The sequence below is a fragment of the Bufo gargarizans genome, chromosome 4 (genome assembly GCF_014858855.1).
Source record: "Bufo gargarizans isolate SCDJY-AF-19 chromosome 4, ASM1485885v1, whole genome shotgun sequence".
NCBI lineage: Eukaryota > Metazoa > Chordata > Amphibia > Anura > Bufonidae > Bufo > Bufo gargarizans.
The window spans coordinates 455,993,363-456,014,377 of record NC_058083.1 but is presented as its reverse complement, the minus strand read 5'-3'; the positions used below and the strand labels follow the sequence as shown (position 1 = coordinate 456,014,377).

General features: G+C 45.5%; 1 protein-coding gene across 1 annotated transcript in view; it reads right to left on the bottom strand.

Annotated features, from left to right (window-relative positions):
- Window positions 1-20,354, bottom strand: part of THBD (thrombomodulin) — a 67,977-nt gene extending 47,623 nt beyond the window's left edge. Inside the window, exon 1 of the mRNA XM_044292556.1 lies at window positions 18,595-20,354. Coding sequence (XP_044148491.1) covers window positions 18,621-20,285 — 1,665 coding nt within the window. The 5' untranslated portion in view covers window positions 20,286-20,354 and the 3' untranslated portion in view covers window positions 18,595-18,620. The remainder of the gene's footprint in view (window positions 1-18,594) is intronic.
- Window positions 20,355-21,015: the final 661 nt, after the last annotated feature.

Here is a 21,015-nt window from a genome sequence, read left to right as displayed (position 1 = left end):
AACTTTGGGTAGCCTCGCAATATAATGGTAAAATGAAAATAAAAATAGGATTGAATGAGGAAGTGCCCTGGAGTCCAATAATATATGGTTATGGGGAGGTAGTTAATGTCTAATCTGGACAAGGGACGGACAGGTCCTGTGGGATCCATGCCTGGTTCATTTTTATGAACGTCAGCTTGTCCACATTGGCTGTAGACAGGCGGCTGCGTTTGTCTGTAATGACGCCCCCTGCCGTGCTGAATACACGTTCAGACAAAACGCTGGCTGCCGGGCAGGCCAGCACCTCCAAGGCATAAAAGGCTAGCTCTGGCCACGTGGACAATTTAGAGACCCAGAAGTTGAATGGGGCCGAACCATCAGTCAGTACGTGGAGGGGTGTGCACACGTACTGTTCCACCATGTTAGTGAAATGTTGCCTCCTGCTAACACGTTGCGTATCAGGTGGTGGTGCAGTTAGCTGTGGCGTGTTGACAAAAGTTTTCCACATCTCTGCCATGCTAACCCTGCCCTCAGAGGAGCTGGCCGTGACACAGCTGCCTTGGCGACCTCTTGCTCCTCCTCTGCCTTGGCCTTGGGCTTCCACTTGTTCCCCTGTGACATTTGGGAATGCTCTCAGTAGCGCGTCTACCAACGTGCGCTTGTACTCGCGCATCTTCCTATCACGCTCCAGTGCAGGAAGTAAGGTGGGCACATTGTCTTTGTAGCGTGGATCCAGCAGGGTGGCAACCCAGTAGTCCGCACAGGTTAAAATGTGGGCAACTCTGCTGTCGTTGCGCAGGCACTGCAGCATGTAGTCGCTCATGTGTGCCAGGCTGCCCAGGGGTAAGGACAAGCTGTCCTCTGTGGGAGGCGTATCGTCATCGTCCTGCCTTTCCCCCCAGCCACGCACCAGTGATGGACCCGAGCTGCGTTGGGTGCCACCCCGCTGTGACCATGCTTCATCCTCATCCTCCTCCACCTCCTCCTCATCCTCGTCCTCCTCGTCCTCCAGTAGTGGGCCCTGGCTGGCCACATTTGTACCTGGCCTCTGCTGTTGCCAAAAACCTCCCTCTGAGTCACTTCGAAGAGACTGGCCTGAAAGTGCTAAAAATGACCCCTCTTCCTCCTCCTCCTCCTCCTCCTCCTGGGCCACCTCCTCTTCCATCATCGCCCTAAGTGTTTTCTCAAGGAGACATAGAAGTGGTATTGTAACGCTGATAACGGTGTCATCGCCACTGGCCATGTTGGTGGAGTACTCGAAACAGCGCAACAGGGCACACAGGTCTCGCATGGAGGCCCAGTCATTGGTGGTGAAGTGGTGCTGTTCTGTAGTGCGACTGACCCGTGCGTGCTGCAGCTGAAACTCCACTATGGCCTGCTGCTGCTCGCACAGTCTGTCCAGCATGTGCAAGGTGGAGTTCCACCTGGTGGGCACGTCGCATATGAGGCGGTGAGCGGGAAGGCCGAAGTTACGCTGTAGCGCAGACAGGCGAGCAGCAGCAGGATGTGAACGCCGGAAGCGCGAACAGACGGCCCGCACTTTATGCAGCAGCTCTGACATGTCGGGGTAGTTGTGAATGAACTTCTGCACCACCAAATTCAGCACATGCGCCAAGCAAGGGATGTGCGTCAAATTGGCTAGTCCCAGAGCTGCAACGAGATTTCGCCCATTATCACACACCACCAGGCCGGGCTTGAGGCTCACCGGCAGCAACCACTCGTCGGTCTGTTGTTCAATACCCCGCCACAACTCCTGTGCGGTGTGGGGCCTGTCCCCCAAACATATGAGTTTCAGAATGGCCTGCTGACGTTTACCCCGGGCTGTGCTGAAGTTGGTGGTGAAGGTGTGTGGCTGACTGGATGAGCAGGTGGAAGAAGAGGAGGAGGAAGCCGAGAAGGAGGAGGTGGCAACAGGAGGCAAAGAATGTTGCCCTGCGATCCTTGGCGGCGGAAGGACGTGCGCCAAACAGCTCTCCGCCTGGGGCCCAGCTGCCACTACATTTACCCAGTGTGCAGTTAGGGAGATATAGCGTCCCTGGCCGTGCTTACTGGTCCACGTATCTGTGGTTAGGTGGACCTTGCTACAGATGGCGTTGCGCAGTGCACACTTGATTTTATCGGATACTTGGTTGTGCAGGGAAGGCACGGCTCTCTTGGAGAAGTAGTGCCGGCTGGGAACAACATACTGTGGGACAGCAAGCGACATGAGCTGTTTGAAGCTGTCTGTGTCCACCAGCCTAAATGACAGCATTTCATAGGCCAGTAGTTTAGAAATGCTGGCATTCAGGGCCAGGGATCGAGGGTGGCTAGGTGGGAATTTACGCTTTCTATCAAATGTTTGTGAGATGGAGAGCTGAACGCTGGCGTGTGACATGGTTGAGACGCTTGGTGACGGAGGTGGTGGTGGTGGTGTTGGTGGTACATCCCCTGTTTGCTGGGCGGCAGGTGCCAACGTTCCTCCAGAGGCGGAGGAAGAGGCCGAGGCGGCAGCAGCAGAATAGGCCGAGGCGGCAGCAGCAGAAGAGGTAGCAGGGGGAGCCTGAGTGACTTCCTTGGTTTTAAGGTGTTTACTCCACTGCAGTTCATGCTTTGCATGCAGGTGCCTGGTCATGCAGGTTGTGCTCAGGTTCAGAACGTTAATGCCTCGCTTCAGGCTCTGATGGCACAGCGTGCAAACCACTCGGGTCTTGTCGTCAGCACATTGTTTGAAGAAGTGCCATGCCAGGGAACTCCTTGAAGCTGCCTTTGGGGTGCTCGGTCCCAGATGGCGGCGGTCAGTAGCAGGCGGAGTCTCTTGGCGGCGGGTGTTCTGCTTTTGCCCACTGCTCCCTCTTTTGCTACGCTGTTGGCTCGGTCTCACCACTGCCTCTTCCTCCGAACTGTGAAAGTCAGTGGCACGACCTTCATTCCATGTGGGGTCTAGGACCTCATCGTCCCCTGCATCGTCTTCCACCCAGTCTTGATCCCTGACCTCCTGTTCAGTCTGCACACTGCAGAAAGACGCAGCAGTTGGCACCTGTGTTTCGTCATCATCAGAGACATGCTGAGGTGGTATTCCCATGTCCTCATCATCAGGAAACATAAGTGGTTGTGCGTCAGTGCATTCTATGTCTTTCACCGCTGGGGAAGGGCTAGGTGGATGCCCTTGGGAAACCCTGCCAGCGGAGTCTTCAAACAGCATAAGAGACTGCTGCATAACTTGAGGCTGAGACAGTTTCCCTGGTATGCATGGGGGTGATGTGACAGACTGATGGGGTTGGTTTTCAGGCGCCATCTGTGCGCTTTCTGCAGAAGACTGGGTGGGAGATAATGTGAACGTGCTGGATCCACTGTCGGCCACCCAATTGACTAATGCCTGTACCTGCTCAGGCCTTACCATCCTTAGAACGGCATTGGGCCCCACCATATATCGCTGTAAATTCTGGCGGCTACTGGGACCTGAGGTAGTTGGTACACTAGGACGTGTGGATGTGGCAGAACGGCCACGTCCTCTCCCAGCACCAGAGGGTCCACTAACACCACCACGACCATGTCCACGTCCGCGTCCCTTACTAGATGTTTTTCTCATTGTTATGGTTCACCACAACAACAAATATATTATTTGGCCCAATGTATTGTATTCAAATTCAGCGGGATATAAATTTGAGGCCTAGTATTTAGGCGCTGGGTGACCGGTATGGATTTAGTGACAGAATTAGACTTGGAAATGCACAGAAGCGTGTGTGTGTGAAGTTATTCTGAATGACCCAATGTGCACCTTGAATATTATATACCCTTTTAGGGATAGATTTCAAATAGCTCTGATATAGCAGAAACCACTAAATTATGAAATTGTTAAATTGGGAATTGTATTTAAACCCAGAACAAAAAATGTGCTTTGACGGACACTAAATAACTTTCCCAGCCACAACAGGACAGCGTTAACGAGAGATTTAGCAGGATATAAATTTGAGGCCTAGTATTTAGGCGCTGGGTGACAGGTATGGGTTTAGTGACAGAATTAGACTTGGAAATACACAGTAGCGGGTGTGTGTGAAGTTATTCTGAATGACCCAATGTGCACCTTGAATATTATATACCCTTTTAGGGATAGATTTCAAATAGCTCTGATATAGCAGAAACCACTAAATTATGAAATTGTTAAATTGGGAATTGTATTTAAACCCAGAACAAAAAATGTGCTTTGACGGACACTAAATAACTTTCCCAGCCACAACAGGACAGCGTTAACGAGAGATTTAGCAGGATATAAATTTGAGGCCTAGTATTTAGGCGCTGGGTGACAGGTATGGGTTTAGTGACAGAATTAGACTTAGAAATACACAGTAGCGGGTGTGTGTGAAGTTATTCTGAATGACCCAATGTGCACCTTGAATATTATATACCCTTTTAGGGATAGATTTCAAATAGCTCTGATATAGCAGAAACCACTAAATTATGAAATTGCTAAATTGGGAATTGTATTTCAACCCAGAACAAAAAATGTGCTTTGACGGACACTAAATAACTTTCCCAGCCACAACAGGACAGCGTTAACGAGAGATTTAGCAGGATATAAATTTGAGGCCTAGTATTTAGGCGCTGGGTGACAGGTATGGGTTTAGTGACAGAATTAGACTTGGAAATACACAGTAGCGGGTGTGTGTGAAGTTATTCTGAATGACCCAATGTGCACCTTGAATATTATATACCCTTTTAGGGATAGATTTCAAATAGCTCTGATATAGCAGAAACCACTAAATTATGAAATTGTTAAATTGGGAATTGTATTTAAACCCAGAACAAAAAATGTGCTTTGACGGACACTAAATAACTTTCCCAGCCACAACAGGACAGCGTTAACGAGAGATTTAGCAGGATATAAATTTGAGGCCTAGTATTTAGGCGCTGGGTGACAGGTATGGGTTTAGTGACAGAATTAGACTTGGAAATACACAGTAGCGGGTGTGTGTGAAGTTATTCTGAATGACCCAATGTGCACCTTGAATATTATATACCCTTTTAGGGATAGATTTCAAATAGCTCTGATATAGCAGAAACCACTAAATTATGAAATTGTTAAATTGGGAATTGTATTTAAACCCAGAACAAAAAATGTGCTTTGACGGACACTAAATAACTTTCCCAGCCACAACAGGACAGCGGTAACGAGAGATTTAGCAGGATATAAATTTGAGGCCTAGTATTTAGGCGCTGGGTGACAGGTATGGGTTTAGTGACAGAATTAGACTTGGAAATACACAGTAGCGGGTGTGTGTGAAGTTATTCTGAATGACCCAATGTGCACCTTGAATATTATATACCCTTTTAGGGATAGATTTCAAATAGCTCTGATATAGCAGAAACCACTAAATTATGAAATTGTTAAATTGGGAATTGTATTTAAACCCAGAACAAAAAATGTGCTTTGACGGACACTAAATAACTTTCCCAGCCACAACAGGACAGCGTTAACGAGAGATTTAGCAGGATATAAATTTGAGGCCTAGTATTTAGGCGCTGGGTGACAGGTATGGGTTTAGTGACAGAATTAGACTTAGAAATACACAGTAGCGGGTGTGTGTGAAGTTATTCTGAATGACCCTATGTGCACCTTGAATATTATATACCCTTTTAGGGATAGATTTCAAATAGCTCTGATATAGCAGAAACCACTAAATTATGAAATTGCTAAATTGGGAATTGTATTTCAACCCAGAACAAAAAATGTGCTTTGACGGACACTAAATAACTTTCCCAGCCACAACAGGACAGCGTTAACGAGAGATTTAGCAGGATATAAATTTGAGGCCTAGTATTTAGGCGCTGGGTGACAGGTATGGGTTTAGTGACAGAATTAGACTTGGAAATACACAGTAGCGGGTGTGTGTGAAGTTATTCTGAATGACCCAATGTGCACCTTGAATATTATATACCCTTTTAGGGATAGATTTCAAATAGCTCTGATATAGCAGAAACCACTAAATTATGAAATTGTTAAATTGGGAATTGTATTTAAACCCAGAACAAAAAATGTGCTTTGACGGACACTAAATAACTTTCCCAGCCACAACAGGACAGCGTTAACGAGAGATTTAGCAGGATATAAATTTGAGGCCTAGTATTTAGGCGCTGGGTGACAGGTATGGGTTTAGTGACAGAATTAGACTTAGAAATACACAGTAGCGGGTGTGTGTGAAGTTATTCTGAATGACCCTATGTGCACCTTGAATATTATATACCCTTTTAGGGATAGATTTCAAATAGCTCTGATATAGCAGAAACCACTAAATTATGAAATTGCTAAATTGGGAATTGTATTTCAACCCAGAACAAAAAATGTGCTTTGACGGACACTAAATAACTTTCCCAGCCACAACAGGACAGCGTTAACGAGAGATTTAGCAGGATATAAATTTGAGGCCTAGTATTTAGGCGCTGGGTGACAGGTATGGGTTTAGTGACAGAATTAGACTTGGAAATACACAGTAGCGGGTGTGTGTGAAGTTATTCTGAATGACCCAATGTGCACCTTGAATATTATATACCCTTTTAGGGATAGATTTCAAATAGCTCTGATATAGCAGAAACCACTAAATTATGAAATTGTTAAATTTGGAATTGTATTTAAACCCAGAACAAAAAATGTGCTTTGACGGACACTAAATAACTTTCCCAGCCACAACAGGACAGCGTTAACGAGAGATTTAGCAGGATATAAATTTGAGGCCTAGTATTTAGGCGCTGGGTGACAGGTATGGGTTTAGTGACAGAATTAGACTTAGAAATACACAGTAGCGGGTGTGTGTGAAGTTATTCTGAATGACCCAATGTGCACCTTGAATATTATATACCCTTTTAGGGATAGATTTCAAATAGCTCTGATATAGCAGAAACCACTAAATTATGAAATTGCTAAATTGGGAATTGTATTTCAACCCAGAACAAAAAATGTGCTTTGACGGACACTAAATAACTTTCCCAGCCACAACAGGACAGCGGTAACGAGAGATTTAGCAGGATATAAATTTGAGGCCTAGTATTTAGGCGCTGGGTGACAGGTATGGGTTTAGTGACAGAATTAGACTTGGAAATACACAGTAGCGGGTGTGTGTGAAGTTATTCTGAATGACCCAATGTGCACCTTGAATATTATATACCCTTTTAGGGATAGATTTCAAATAGCTCTGATATAGCAGGAACCACTAAATTATGAAATTGCTAAATTGGGAATTGTACTTCAACCCAGAACAAAAAATGTGCTTTGACGGACACTAAATAACTTTCCCAGCCACAACAGGACAGCGGTAACGAGAGATTTAGCGGGATATAAATTTGAGGCCTAGTATTTAGGCGCTGGGTGACCGGTATGGATTTAGTGACAGAATTAGACTGGGATATGGCCAAAAAATAACCACACTATTGCTGGTTAAATGCACTTGGTGACGGGCGCAGCTTGCCCCTGATTTAGTATATGGCCAAAAAATGAACAGACTATTGCTGGTTAAATGCACTTGGTGTCACAGCTTGACGCACCACACTACTGAGGGTTAAATGCACTTGGTGACGGGCGCAGCTTGCCCCTGATGTAGTATATGGCCAAAAAATGAACAGACTATTGCTGGTTAAATGCACTTGGTGTGACAGCTTCACCCTGATGTAGGCTTTAGCCAAAAAACAACCACACCATTGAGGGTTAAATGCACTTGGTGACAGGCGCAGCTTGCCCCTGATTTAGTATATGGCCAAAAAAATGAACAGACTATTGCTGGTTAAATGCACTTGGTGTGACAGCTTCACCCTGATGTAGGCTTTAGCCAAAAAACAACCACACCATTGAGGGTTAAATGCACTTGGTCGCAGCTTGGATGCACTTGGTCGCAGCACCGCACAAGACACAAAATGGCCGCCGATCACCCCAGAAAAAAGTGACTGACAAACGGTCTGGGCAGCCTAAAAACAGTGAGTGAGCATTTGAATTTCAGCAGCTCAATTATGCACAGCTGCAGATCGATCGATTAATCAAGTGAAGTCCTTTGGAGGAGTTAATCTGCCTAATCTCGCCCTACTGTCGCATCCGCAACCTCTCCCTACGCTAATCAGAGCAGAGTGACGGGCGGCGCTATGTGACTCCAGCTTAAATAGAGGCTGGGTCACATGGTGCTCTGGCCAATCACAGCCATGCCAATAGTAGGCATGGCTGTGACGGCCTCTTGGGGCAAGTAGTATGACGCTTGTTGATTGGCTGCTTTGCAGCCTTTCAAAAAGCGCCAAGAAAGCGTCACAAAAGCGCCAAGAAAGCGACGAACACCGAACCCGAACCCGGACTTTTACGAAAATGTTCGGGTTCGGGTCCGTGTCACGGACACCCCAAAATTCGGTACGAACCCGAACTATACAGTTCGAGTTCGCTCATCCCTAGTCACGAACTTTTCATCATCTGCCTGTTCCAGTATCTGACCAAAATTGAAGACGACAGTGGATCCCAGGTTAGTGAGTCAATCTGCACTACAAAGCCCAGCATACACTACTGACCCCCTGGGACACTGCATAAAGATCAGACCCTGGAGCTGGTCGGTTGCCCTGACTACCTGGGGAGCAGAGGGAAGACAGTCTGGGACTTGGTGTCACCCTTATTTGGCAAGGGGTACCATCTTTATGTGGACAATTTCTACACAAGTATGCCCCTCTTCAGGCATTTGTTCCTAGAACAGATTGGCTGCTGTGGCACCGCGCGACCTAGTCGCCGGGGCTTCCCCCAACGGCTCGTTACCACCCGTCTTGCAAGGGGGGAGAGGGCTGCCTTGTGTAACCAAGAACTGCTCGCGGTGAAATGGAGAGACAAGCGTGACGTTTACATGCTCTCCTCCATTCACGCAGACACGACAATCCAAATTGAACGAGCAACCAGTGTCATTGAAAAGCCCCTCTGTGTCCACGACTATAATTCGCTCATGGGAGGGGTGGACTTCAATGACCAGATGTTGGCTCCTTATCTCCTTTCCCGCAGGACCAGACGCTGGTATAAGAAGGAGTCTGTATATTTAATTCAATTGGCTGCATATAATAGTTTTGTTCTCTACAGTAAGGCTGGGAGAACAGGATCCTTCCTCAAATTTCAGGAAGAGATCATCGAGAACCTCCTGTATCCAGGAGGTTCCGTGGCCCCATTCACCAGTGTAGTGAGCCGTCTACACGAGCAACATTTCCCCAGTGTCGTTGCTGGTACCTCAAACCGACCGCCACCCCGAAATTTTTTTCGTGTCTGTAGCAGGAGTGGAATAAGGCGTGACACCCACTATTTCTGTCCTGACTGCCCTGACCACCCTGCCCTATGCTTAGGGGAGTGTTTCCGGAAGTACCACACACAGGTACACTTAGCATAGGGATTGCATCTCACAGGACAGGTACACAGGGCTAATTAGGGCCCATTCACACAAAGCTGCTGCAAACCTCTCCTTTCACCTGGGACAAAGTGCATAATGTACTTCGCCACATCTTTGGGCGATTTGCGCTTTGCACATTGTCCCATGGGGAAGGAGAGGTTTGTCCTATAAAGGTAAAAAAACAAACAAACAAAAAATAATCACCAGTAAGCAAAAAGGTTAACGTTCAGTTCAAAAAGCTAAATAAAGTTTATATGTTCTGTTCAAATGTTATTATAAAGTTAATAACATTTATTGCGTTGCGGCCTGGTTTTTTTCTTTATTTTATTTTTACCTTCTAGGTCATGGATGTCAAACTCATGGCCCTCCAGATGTTGCAAAATTACAACTCCCAGCATAGGTGGACCAACCGATCGACTAGCTGCAACACTGATGTGCATTCTGACAGAAGCATTGCGCTGCTGTCAGATTACACAAAAGTCGTGGTATGCGGTGCTGCAAGACGAGATTTCTCCTCTGCAGTAAAAGATACGTTTGCCGAAGAATATGAGCTGAGGAGGCGGCGGTGTTCATATGCTTTGGCAAACACTTTGTATATAATTAAATAAATAAATAAAAAATCCCAGCAATGATTTATTCATCCACATCGATTGATGTGAATGGAGAAATCTGGTTTGCCAGGGAATACGAGCTAAGTAGGTATGGATGTTGGGCGGAGCTCCTATGTCCTGGCAGACGCCTTTCCCCTCCTTTTTTTTTTTGGGCAGAGATTTTTTTATCCACATTGATTGATGTGAATGAAGAAATCTGTGCCGTTCATTTTTTCTTTCAGCCCAGAGGCTGAACGGAAAAAAAAAATCTCATTACCTATATGCTCAATATAAGGAGAATAGCAAAAACTCCTAATGCTGGCCATACATGTAATGATTACGGAGACCCACAAATGCCAGGGCAGTACAAACACCCCACAAATGACACCATTTTGGAAAGAAGACACCCCAAGGTATTCGCTGAGGGGCATATTGAGTCCATGAAAGATTGAAATTTTTGTCCCAAGTTAGCGGAAAGTGAGACTTTGTGAGAAAAAAATAAATAAAATCAATTTCCGCTAACTTGTGGCAAAAAAATAAAAATTCTATGAACTCGCCATGCCCCTCATTAAATACCTTGGGGTGTCTTCTTTCCAAAATGGGGTCACATGTGGGGTATTTATACTGCCCTGGCTTTTTAGGGGCCCTAAAGCATGAGAAGAAGTCTGGGATCCAAATGTCTAAAAATGCCCTCCTAAAAGGAATTTGGGCACCTTTGCGCATCTAGGCTGCAAAAAAGTGTCACACATGTGGTATCGCCGTACTTAGGAGAAGTTGGGGAATGTGTTTTGGGGTGTCATTTTACATATACCCATGCTGGGTGAGATAAATATCTTGGTCAAATGCCAACTTTGTATAAAAAAATGGGAAAAGTTGTCTTTTGACAAGATATTTCTCTCACCCAGCATGGGTATATGTAAAATGACACCCCAAAACACATTCCCCAACTTCTCCTGAGTACGGCAATACCACATGTGTGACACTTTTTTTCAGCCTAGGTCGGCATAAGGGCCCACATTCCAAAGAGCACCTTTCGGATTTCACAGGCCATTTTTTACAGATTTTGATTTCAAACTACTTTGCCCGCATTTGGGCCCCTAAAATGCCAGGGCAGTATAACTACCCCGCAAGTGACCCCATTTTGGAAAGAAGACACCCCAAGGTTTTTCATGATTGGCATAGTAAGTTCATGGAAGTTTTTATTTTTTGTCACAAGTTTGTGGAATATGAGACTTTGTAAGGAAAAAAAAAAAGAAACAAAAAATTCAGCATTTTCCGCTAACGTGTGACAAAAAATTAAAAGTTCTATTAACTCACTATGCCCATCAGCGAATACCTTAGGGTGTCTTCTTTCCGAAATGGGGTCATTTGTGGGTTTTTTCTACTGTCTGAGCATTGTAGAACCTCAGGAAACATGACAGGTGCTCAGAAAGTCAGAGCTGCTTCAAAAAGCAGAAATTCACATTTTTGTACCATAGTTTGTAAACGCTATAACTTTTACCCAAACCATTTTTTTTTAATCAAAGACATGTAGAACAATAAATTTAGCGAAAAATGTATATATGGATGTCATTTTTTTTGAAAAATTTTACAACTGAAAGTAAAAAATTTCATTTATTTGCAAAAATTTAGTTAAATTTCTATTAATAACAAAAAAAGTTAAAATGTCAGCAGCAATGAAATACCACCAAATGAAAGCTCTATTAGTGAGAAGAAAAGGAGGTAAAATTCATTTGGGTGGTAAGTTGCATGACCGAGCAATAAACGGTGAAAGTAGTGTAGTGCAGAATTGTAAAAAGTGGTCTTGTCATTAAGGGTGTTTAAGCTAGGGGGGCTGAGGTGGTTAAAGGGGTTATCCACACTAACAAATGCCCCCCATTTGCCCGGTCTCCTCACACTGATTCTACTTACCTGGCTCCTCGCTCCCTGTGCCGCTCCTGGTCCCTGCGCTGCCGCAGCTGCTTTTCCCCGTGCGCGGATGAAAACATCCGGTGTTTGGACGGAGCAGCCAATGGCCAACGGTGATGGGAACAAGCCTCCCTAGTGTCAACCACGATGCTAGGGATGCTCGTACCCGTCACCGCCTGCCATTGGCTGCTGCCCCTGACACCAGGAGCGGGGTAAATAGAATCAGTGTGAAGAGCCCGGCATATGGGGGGGGGGGGGGCATTTGTTAGCGTTGGATAACCCCTTTAACTATTTGTCTCTTTAACATATGTCAGTATTCCCCAAAGATTTCAAACAACAAAAGTAAGAATTTTTTTATTTTTATTGAACACTTTTATTACAAAAAAATTAACTGCATTGTTTTTGCGGCTGCTCACATAATATGCCCGGCTGTACAAAGAATTAGAAATAAATAATTATCAACACAAAGACAGTAAAATGGATTCCAATATGTGATAGAAACAATCAAACAAATCAAAATACATGTAATAAAAATCACATGAATATACAGAAGCAAATATTATGAGGCTGGGGTCTCACAAACAGCTGAAGAACCATGGTTACTTGAAGACACAGGTAAAGCAAATAAAAACTGTGAGCTTTAGGCCTCATAGACACGACCGCATGTATTTTGCTGATCCACAAAACCCGCACACCGGTCGTGTGCATACTGCATTTTCCTAATAGTTCTATCATTTTCGGAATGGTCACAGGGATGCGGACAGCACACGGAAAAAAATCTGTGTGCAGTCTGCATTTATTACAGACCTATAGAAATGAGTGCGATTGTGAGTGATCCACGTAAAGACGCAGATTAGACGAGGACCCAAAAATGGTCGCGTGCATGAGGCCTTAGGCTACTTTCACATTAGCGTTTTTTGCGGATCAGTCATGGATCTGCAAAAACGCTTCTGTTACCATAATACGACCGCATGCATCCGTCATGAACGGATCCGGTTGTATTATGTCTTCTACAGCCATGACGAATCCGTCATGAATACCACTGAAAGTCAATGCGGATCTGTTTTCTATTGTGTCAGAGAAAACGGATCTGTCTCCATTGACTTACATTGTGTGCCAGGACGGATCCGTCTGCAGGCAGTGTTTTGGCGTCCGCCTTCAGAGCGGAATGGTGACTGAACGGAGGCAAACTGATGGATTCTGAGCGGATCTTTTTTCTATTCAGAATGCATTAGGGCAAAACTGATCAGTTTTGGACCGCTTGTGAGAGCCCATGACGGATCTCAGAAACGGAAAGCCAAAACGCCAGTGTGAAAGTAGCCTTACCTGTACTTGATAAGAAACAGTGGTAATTCATGGTAAACCACTGTGGTTTTGCCATGCTGCACGGCACACTGTTGTCCCACAGTTGCTATGTGAGAATCCAGCTTTAAGAGGGTTTCTGGTTTAACGAGTCTTCAAATTCAATGTCTACAATGCACCAGCAGCACAAATCTGTCTTGTCCTGACAGTTTGCTACAGTGTATCAGCGGAGGTAAACTATCATCCTGGGGTCCACATAGAGTTCCCCTAAACTGGATACAACTATAGCAAACTCCCAGCCGTAGGAGAAGTCACATTGGTATAAGGTCCCCTGCACATGAACGTGTGCTTCCCGTTGCCGTATTGCGGACCGCAATACGGCATTCCACATCACGGATGCGGACCCATTCACTTGAATGGGTCCGCAAATCCAGAGATGCAGAATGGTGCGGAACGGAAGCACGGAACGGAACCCTACAGAAGCACTACGGAGTGCTTCCGCTGGGTTTCGTCCCGTACTTCCGTTCCGCAAAAAGATAGAACATGTCCTATCTTTTTGCGGAACAGCTGGATTGTGGACCCATTAACGTGAATGGTTCCTCGATCCGCTGCGGCTAACCCCACGAACTGTGTTCGTGCATTGTGGCTCGCATTTTGTTGGCCGCAGCACAACCACGGGGTGCACACATTCGTGTGCAGGGGGCCTTAGTCTGAGGCTATATTCACATGTATCGGATTTGACAAGTTCAATGTGGTCTTTTTCAGCTGTTCCAAAACAGAAATCCAAGTCTGAGACTCAGATTTCTGCCTTGGGTGTGCCAGCAGACCTCCACATGGGACTAATCTGCAGCTTTCCCATACAGAATCTATGGCAATACTGGATGCTGCAGGCTTTAATACCCCACAACGCATTCATTCTTCCTTGCAGATTGTTTATGCTGCATGTGAATGGTTTCCTGGCAGAATCTGGAAATAATATAATATACCCTCTTGCATTATTTCCGTATTCTGTCAGGACTCAGTTTCAGAATCCGTACCTAAATCCTGATAGAATTCTGAACATAACTTAAAGGGATTATCCAAACCCTATATGGGCTTGTTCACATGACCTTCCGCAATTTGTGGACGGCCTTTTTATAGAACTGTCTATTCTTGTCTGCAAAACTAATGTGGAACCAAACCACGGTCGTGTGAATGCCTTAATGCCCCCAAAATGCCTGGGCCCCTAAAACTGGTCATACTTACCCTGCTCCCCGGCACCTGCGTCGCTTCTGATGCCCACATGCCGCCGCTGCATCTCCCCACGGAGCGGTTTAAAACATCGGGCGACAGGGGAGCAGCCAATAGCAGGCAGCGACGGGAACGAACCTCCCTAGTGTCACCTGCGAGATTCAGCGGCGGCCGTGGGGGCATCAGAAGCTATGCGGATGTCAGGGAGCGGGGTAAGTATGACAGATATGAGGGGTCTGGGAATTTTAGGGGGCATTATAGGAGCTAGATAACCCCTTTAAGCCCCTGGAAGCAATCAATCAACATTTCCACAAACTGACAGCAAACAGAGATATTGAGAATAGAATATTAAAAAAGGTGCAGAATTTTTTTTTTTAATTAGCTAGCATCATCTATATAAAACCAGAAATCCTCGTTAACTAACAAACAGCTAAAGTAACAACTAATAAATAATTTACTGACCCTGTTCACATGTATGTATCAGTAGTATCAGCGCATGTGATGTCCGTGCCTATGACGCTGCTGGACTATATTCATGTGTAGTGTTTTTCTGTGTTTCTTACACCTTTGTGCTGCTATGGGTTATCATGCATGGAGCAAATTATGACTTGAATATTCTTTTGCAGTTGAGTATCATTTAATAATGTCTCTGACACTCATTAGTGGTTGCAAAAGAGGAAAAGGAAAGAAAAATCAAATACCCATTCATACCAAAAGCCAGGGGCGTAGCTATAGGGGAAGCAGGGGAAGCGGCTGCTTTGGGGCCCTGACCCAAAAGGGGCCCGTCCAGGAAGAGGAGGACTAAAATATTTGGTCAGGGCCCCCTCAACAGTATTACACAATGAAATTATATACAGTGACGTTATAGACAGCGTATAAAACGGATGGAACAGCAGCCGGCCTGGTCGGAGACGGTGATCTTTACTAGCCACAGGAATGGGGGCGGCTTGAAAGGAAGGGGTTGCAAAAAAATTACTGGGGGAGGGGGGACCCATTCAAAAATGTGCTGTGGGTCCAGTCATTTCTAGCTACGCCACTGCCAACAGCCTGTAACCAAGCATTACAGTCTGCACTACTGACGCTATGACAGATGAGCCCATTGTGCTGCACATATGCAATGCCCCAAATGGACAATTCATCTGTTTCCAATAGCGTCCAACAGAGTGACAGTTACAGGGGTCGCAAAAGTAGCAATCACAACTGTGCCCCAAAACATTAGAGATGGATTTTTCTGCGACTGTCGCGTCGCAGTCGCAGCATGTCGCATGTTTCAGTGCGACACCATAGACTGCCATTATAAAAATTGTCGTGCGACATTAGTGCAACAAAATGTTGCGCGACAAATGTTGCGCCCTATTTGTCGCGCAACTTTTTGTCGCGCAACAAATGTCGTTGTGTAGACCTAGCCTAAGGCTACTTTCACAACTGCGGTTTGGTTGGATCCAGCAGGAATCAACAAAAATGCTTCCATTATTTTAATATAACCGGTTGCATCCGTCATGAACTAATCCGGTTGTATTATCTCTAAAATGACCAAAGCTGATCCGACACTAAAACCATTGTAAGTCAATGGGCGCCGGATCCGTTTTGTTTCCTGTCTGAAAGAAAAAACGGATTTAGCACCATTGACTTACATTGTCTTGATCAGTATCCCATGACACACACAAAAACACTGCTTGCGGCAGTTTTGTGTCCGGCATGGGAACACAACCAAACGGAACGGAATGCATTCTAGTGCACTCCGTTCCGTTCTGTCCCCATTAACAATGAATGGAGACAGAACTGAAACGTTTTCCTCCGTTACTGAGATCCTATGTTGGAACTCAGTACCATAAGGAAAGCGCAGATGTGAAAGTGGCCTAACATAGCACAGTATGGGGGAAAAAGCTGCCAAGCAGCAGTGGGAACCTCAGCTTATAAATGCCACGACTCAATGCTGGGCTCCACCTGTATGTGAGAAAGCAAGAACCCAAAGTACGTGAAGTCGTATCTGTCCTGCATCACGGTACAGCCACACGTGGGGGGGGGTTATGCCATTTGTGAAGCCAAATTAGGATGAGAGAAAATATTACTTCAATATTACTTTTTTTGGATCCACTCCTGGTTTTGTATCCAAAAACTGCATCAAAACACCTGAACGTGTGGCCATAAGTATTACACAGAGCATGGCGTCTGTCACTGCTCTATTCTCAGACTGAGCAGCATAAACTCAGTAACAGATTCCCTTCAATCACTTTTGCCGTCTCATTTCAGCAAATGGCATTTATTATGTAGAGAAAGTTAATACAAGGCACTTACTAATGTATTGTGATTGTCTCCTTTGCTGGCTTGATACACTGCTCTTATCCAGGGGTTACGACCACCCTGCAATCCAGCAGCGGTGGTCGTGCCTGCACATTTTGGTAAAAAGTGCCGGCCTCTCTGGTGGTCGGGACTGTGGGACGCATGCGCAGCAGCTTCTATCCTGGCCACCTTGTATCTGCATTGTAGCAGTGGCCGTAACCCCTGGAAACGAGCAGTGTATAATGTGATGGAAAAATGAATCAAGCCAGCAAAGGAGGCAATATGGACAATCACAATACATTAGTAAGTGCCTTGCATTAACTCTGTCTTCATGATAAATGTAATTTGCTGAAGTGAGACAACCCCTTGAAGTCAAGTGTCTTATGACTAGTGTAATTGGAGCCACAGATCAAATTTCTCTTCACCCCTACCCCTTAGCACCCAGTACCCCTAGAGATACCCTTGATGGTGGTTGGTTAAGAGCAGACGGAGAGACCCAGGTCACTTTCAGCGGGCTCTGGTGTAAAACCAATGTTATTTTTAGTACATTTCTAGCAAAACTGTAAAATGTCCATAATTAGTAAATCAGACGTTAGAAAAAATCGTCTTCTAGAGATGTTTTTCATAGTGTCATTAAATAAAAATCCACCAGACCCCCCCATCATACTGGTTGACCGGCCACCTCAATCAGCAGCTGCCATTTTATTATTAATAGTACTTGCTGAGAAGATAATAGCTCGTCATCAGTTACTACGAAAATATAGCAAATTATGGCCGTACATCTAGCTGTCACTTAACAATGGCTGCCGTCAAGTGGTACAATAACACACTTTGGGTACAAATCCTTTAGCCCCGCTAGACAAGCACCTCCTCACCTGCTCTGTCAGTGATTCTGAAAAACAGCACCGCTAATATCAAGGAAACTGCTGTTCCATGGTACGATGGTATAGGTTCACTTAAAATGACACTGGTTCAAGAAAAAAAAAATTCACAACTGGGGAACGAACCAAACACTTACCGAGTGTCCTCCTTTTCATCTTTTCAGCTGCAGATCTGCCAATTACTGGGCTCCAATTTTCCATCCAAGATGGCGGCACCGCTTCTCAGACTACCTGACGCAAACTGTGCATTCGGTAATCCAGGACACTTCCTGCTGCCCTTAGATTGGTCACCACTGCTTACGGAAGCAATGCAGACCAATACAAGAGCAGATTATCAATGCCGAGTGTGATTGAGGTAGCCTAAGAAGTGGCGCAGCCATCTTGGATGACAGAAGAGGACCCTGGAAATTTTTCAGGAGGACACCATGTAAGTGTTCTATTTTCCAGTTAATATGATTTCTTTTTTGGAACCGTACGGTCGCTTTAAAGGGGTTGTTTCACTTCAGCAAATGGCATTTATCATGTACAGAAAGTTAATACAAGGCACTTACTAATGTATTGTGATTGTCCATATTGTCTCCTTTGCTGGCTGGATTCATTTTTCCATCACATTATACACTGCTTGTATCCAGGGGTTACAACGGTGGCCGTGGAAGTGCACATAGGTCGGAGCGTTTTCCTATAGTGAGCAATCACGGCCACCACTGTTGGATTGCAGGGTGGTCATAACCCCTGATAGAGCAGTGTACAATGTGGTGGGAATATGAATCAAGCCAGCAAAAGGAGACAATATGGACAATCTCGATACATTAGTAAGTGCCTTGCATTAACTTTCTCTACATGATAAATGCCACTTGCAGAACTGAGACAACCTCTTTATGGTAAATCTTAACTGTAATAGAACTTTTGTGATAGAACATCTACTACCACAATTACATTCCCCCACCTCCCAGTTAAAGATGGCCACTGTATAAATGTGTCTCCAGTGTGAAGTCATAGTCACACACTGTATGCAGTCTTAGTACTCTGTGTTGCATAGTTTAGTCCTGGACATACCTTGGATATATGTTGGATTTTTACCACTAAAGCCGCCATTGGGGTTCCATCATTATTTTCTTGAGTACTACATTCTTGTCATTGTTTTTATAGTTATAATCCAGATCATGCTGGTATATGTAGTGTCTTCTCCTCCTGTGACACAACATTACCAGCAGGACAATTAACATAGATAATATTCCAGAGCAGATACCCCACATTATAGTGGGCTGAAGACTGTAGACATCTTCTGGTCTGCTGGTAGGTGGTGATATGTCTGAAGGTACATCTAAAGGTGCTTCTGTCGGGCGAATACATACACCATTGTGTATAGCATGTCCCTGGGGGCAGGTGCATTTGAATGAACCAAATGTATTGATACATAATAAACTATCACAAGGAGATGTATCACACTCGTCCACATCAGTACATACATCTGCACCATCTTCGGTTTCTACTATGTAGCCTTCAGGACACCTGCATGATCTGCCCATTGTACAGTCAGCCAGGCACTTTGATGTGTTGCAGAATGGTTTGCATTTGTTCCTATTATTTTCATCAATGACAAATCCTTCACGACAAACACATCTGTATCCCCCTGGAAAATTCTCACAGTTATGTTCACACATACTAGTGTCGCACTCATCGACGTCCTGACAATCTGTCGCACAGCCATCCTGAGCATCACATACTTGTTTCTTAAAACCAGGTTTGCAGCCGCAGTCAAAGCCTCCAATTGTATTAATGCAGAGGTGCTCACAGATATTGGGGTTGGCAGCACAGTCATCAATATCTTCACAGGTTCTTCCATCACCCCCTAGCGTAAAGCCTTCAGAACACATACAGAGGAACCCTGGTGGGTCAGAAACCAGGACACATTGTTGGCTGCAGGGACTGGGGTCGCAAGGTTTGGTGCAGCTCTTGTGGTCATCTTTTAGCTCTGATCCTGAAGGACACTTGCACTGCGCAGTGTCAGATTCTTCTACACACTCATGTTCACAGCCCCCTTTCAATATCACACAGCTCCAGGCACCTGGGCTATCACTGCTCCAAGCCACAGTCCCATCAGCTTTCTCTTCACAAAATAGTTTGGTATTGTTTGGGGATGTGGAGATGTCTACCATGGTACCAGGTGGGAACAGAGTACCCCCAGTGGAGGCAAATCCAAGGTCAAGATGGTAATAAGTGGCACTGTAGGAGAACGGTAACTGAAGAGAAGGACAGGGTGAAGAATACCTTATCTCACACAAGTAGCCATCAGCCTTGGAGTCACAAGGAATCTCTTCCCAGGTGCCATCTTTGCGCACAGTGACGCAGTGGGCACCACACTTCTGCTCCTCCTCCTTCCAGTTTGTGTAATCTGTGTGGCTGTCACCTGTCACCCAGGTATAGCCCCTCAGGGGCAGCTGCAGGTCTGTGCAGCCATCTTTTAGCTCCAGCCCTATCCACACCCTGGTGTCTTTCTTCTGCACCTGGGCCATAAGCTCATGGATGAGATCAGCCTGCCAGGAGCTCTGCACGGTCGTCAGGTTCCCGTGCCCCTTCTTCTCATTGCAGGCTCCTCTTGACTTAGCAAAGCGCTTCTTGTCCCAGAGAACAGAATAGCACTTGTTGTCTGAGCAGAGGAACTCCGGGACAGGTTCTTCTTGGAGCGCCACCTGCGCCACCTGCGCCAGTAGGAGCGCCCTCCAGGTAAAGTGGTACAGCTGCATGGCACAGGTCGCTGGTAGCAGGCTGGCAGAGGGGGCAGCAGCCTGCGAGATCCGAGTGGTACACACACGTCTGTAGCGAGCTTTATAGGCTTGAGCGGCGTATAAGGAAGGAAGTGCCTGGAAGGAAGGGCTGGAGCCACTTGGGACATTTTTGTGCTGTTAATGATTGCAGTGCATGAAAGTGTCGGGGACATCGTTTATGCATCACTGATTCCACACAGTAATCACCAGCTCACTGTGCCACAGCCTCTGCTCATTTCTTATGAACCTGCAGAAACCTGGTGCCAAGAACCTGGCAGGGTGAATGAAGACAGCAGCAGGCATCAGGGTAGGAAGGATCAATAGATGACATATCTGATGCCCTGCTACTTATACAATTCTTCTGGACCAGCACCAGTGCTGCCCTCCATAGCTCCAGCCCTAGTCTTTTTAAGCCTTTCAGCGCAGGGCAATTCTCAGTTTTTGCATTTTTGCATTCGCATTTTATCATTCCCTGCCGTAACTTTTTGTTATTTTTTTTTACGTTCACATAGACATATGAGTGTTTTGTTTTGTTTTTTTGCATTGTCATTTGGCATCATTTAATAGTGCATATGATGTAGTGGGAATCTGGAAAAAAATCCAAATGATGTGGAATCTGAAAAAAAAAAAAATGCAATTCCGACATTTATGGGATTTGTTTGTACTGGGTTACCTAGGTGGAAACTGTTACCTTCATTCTGTGGGTCAT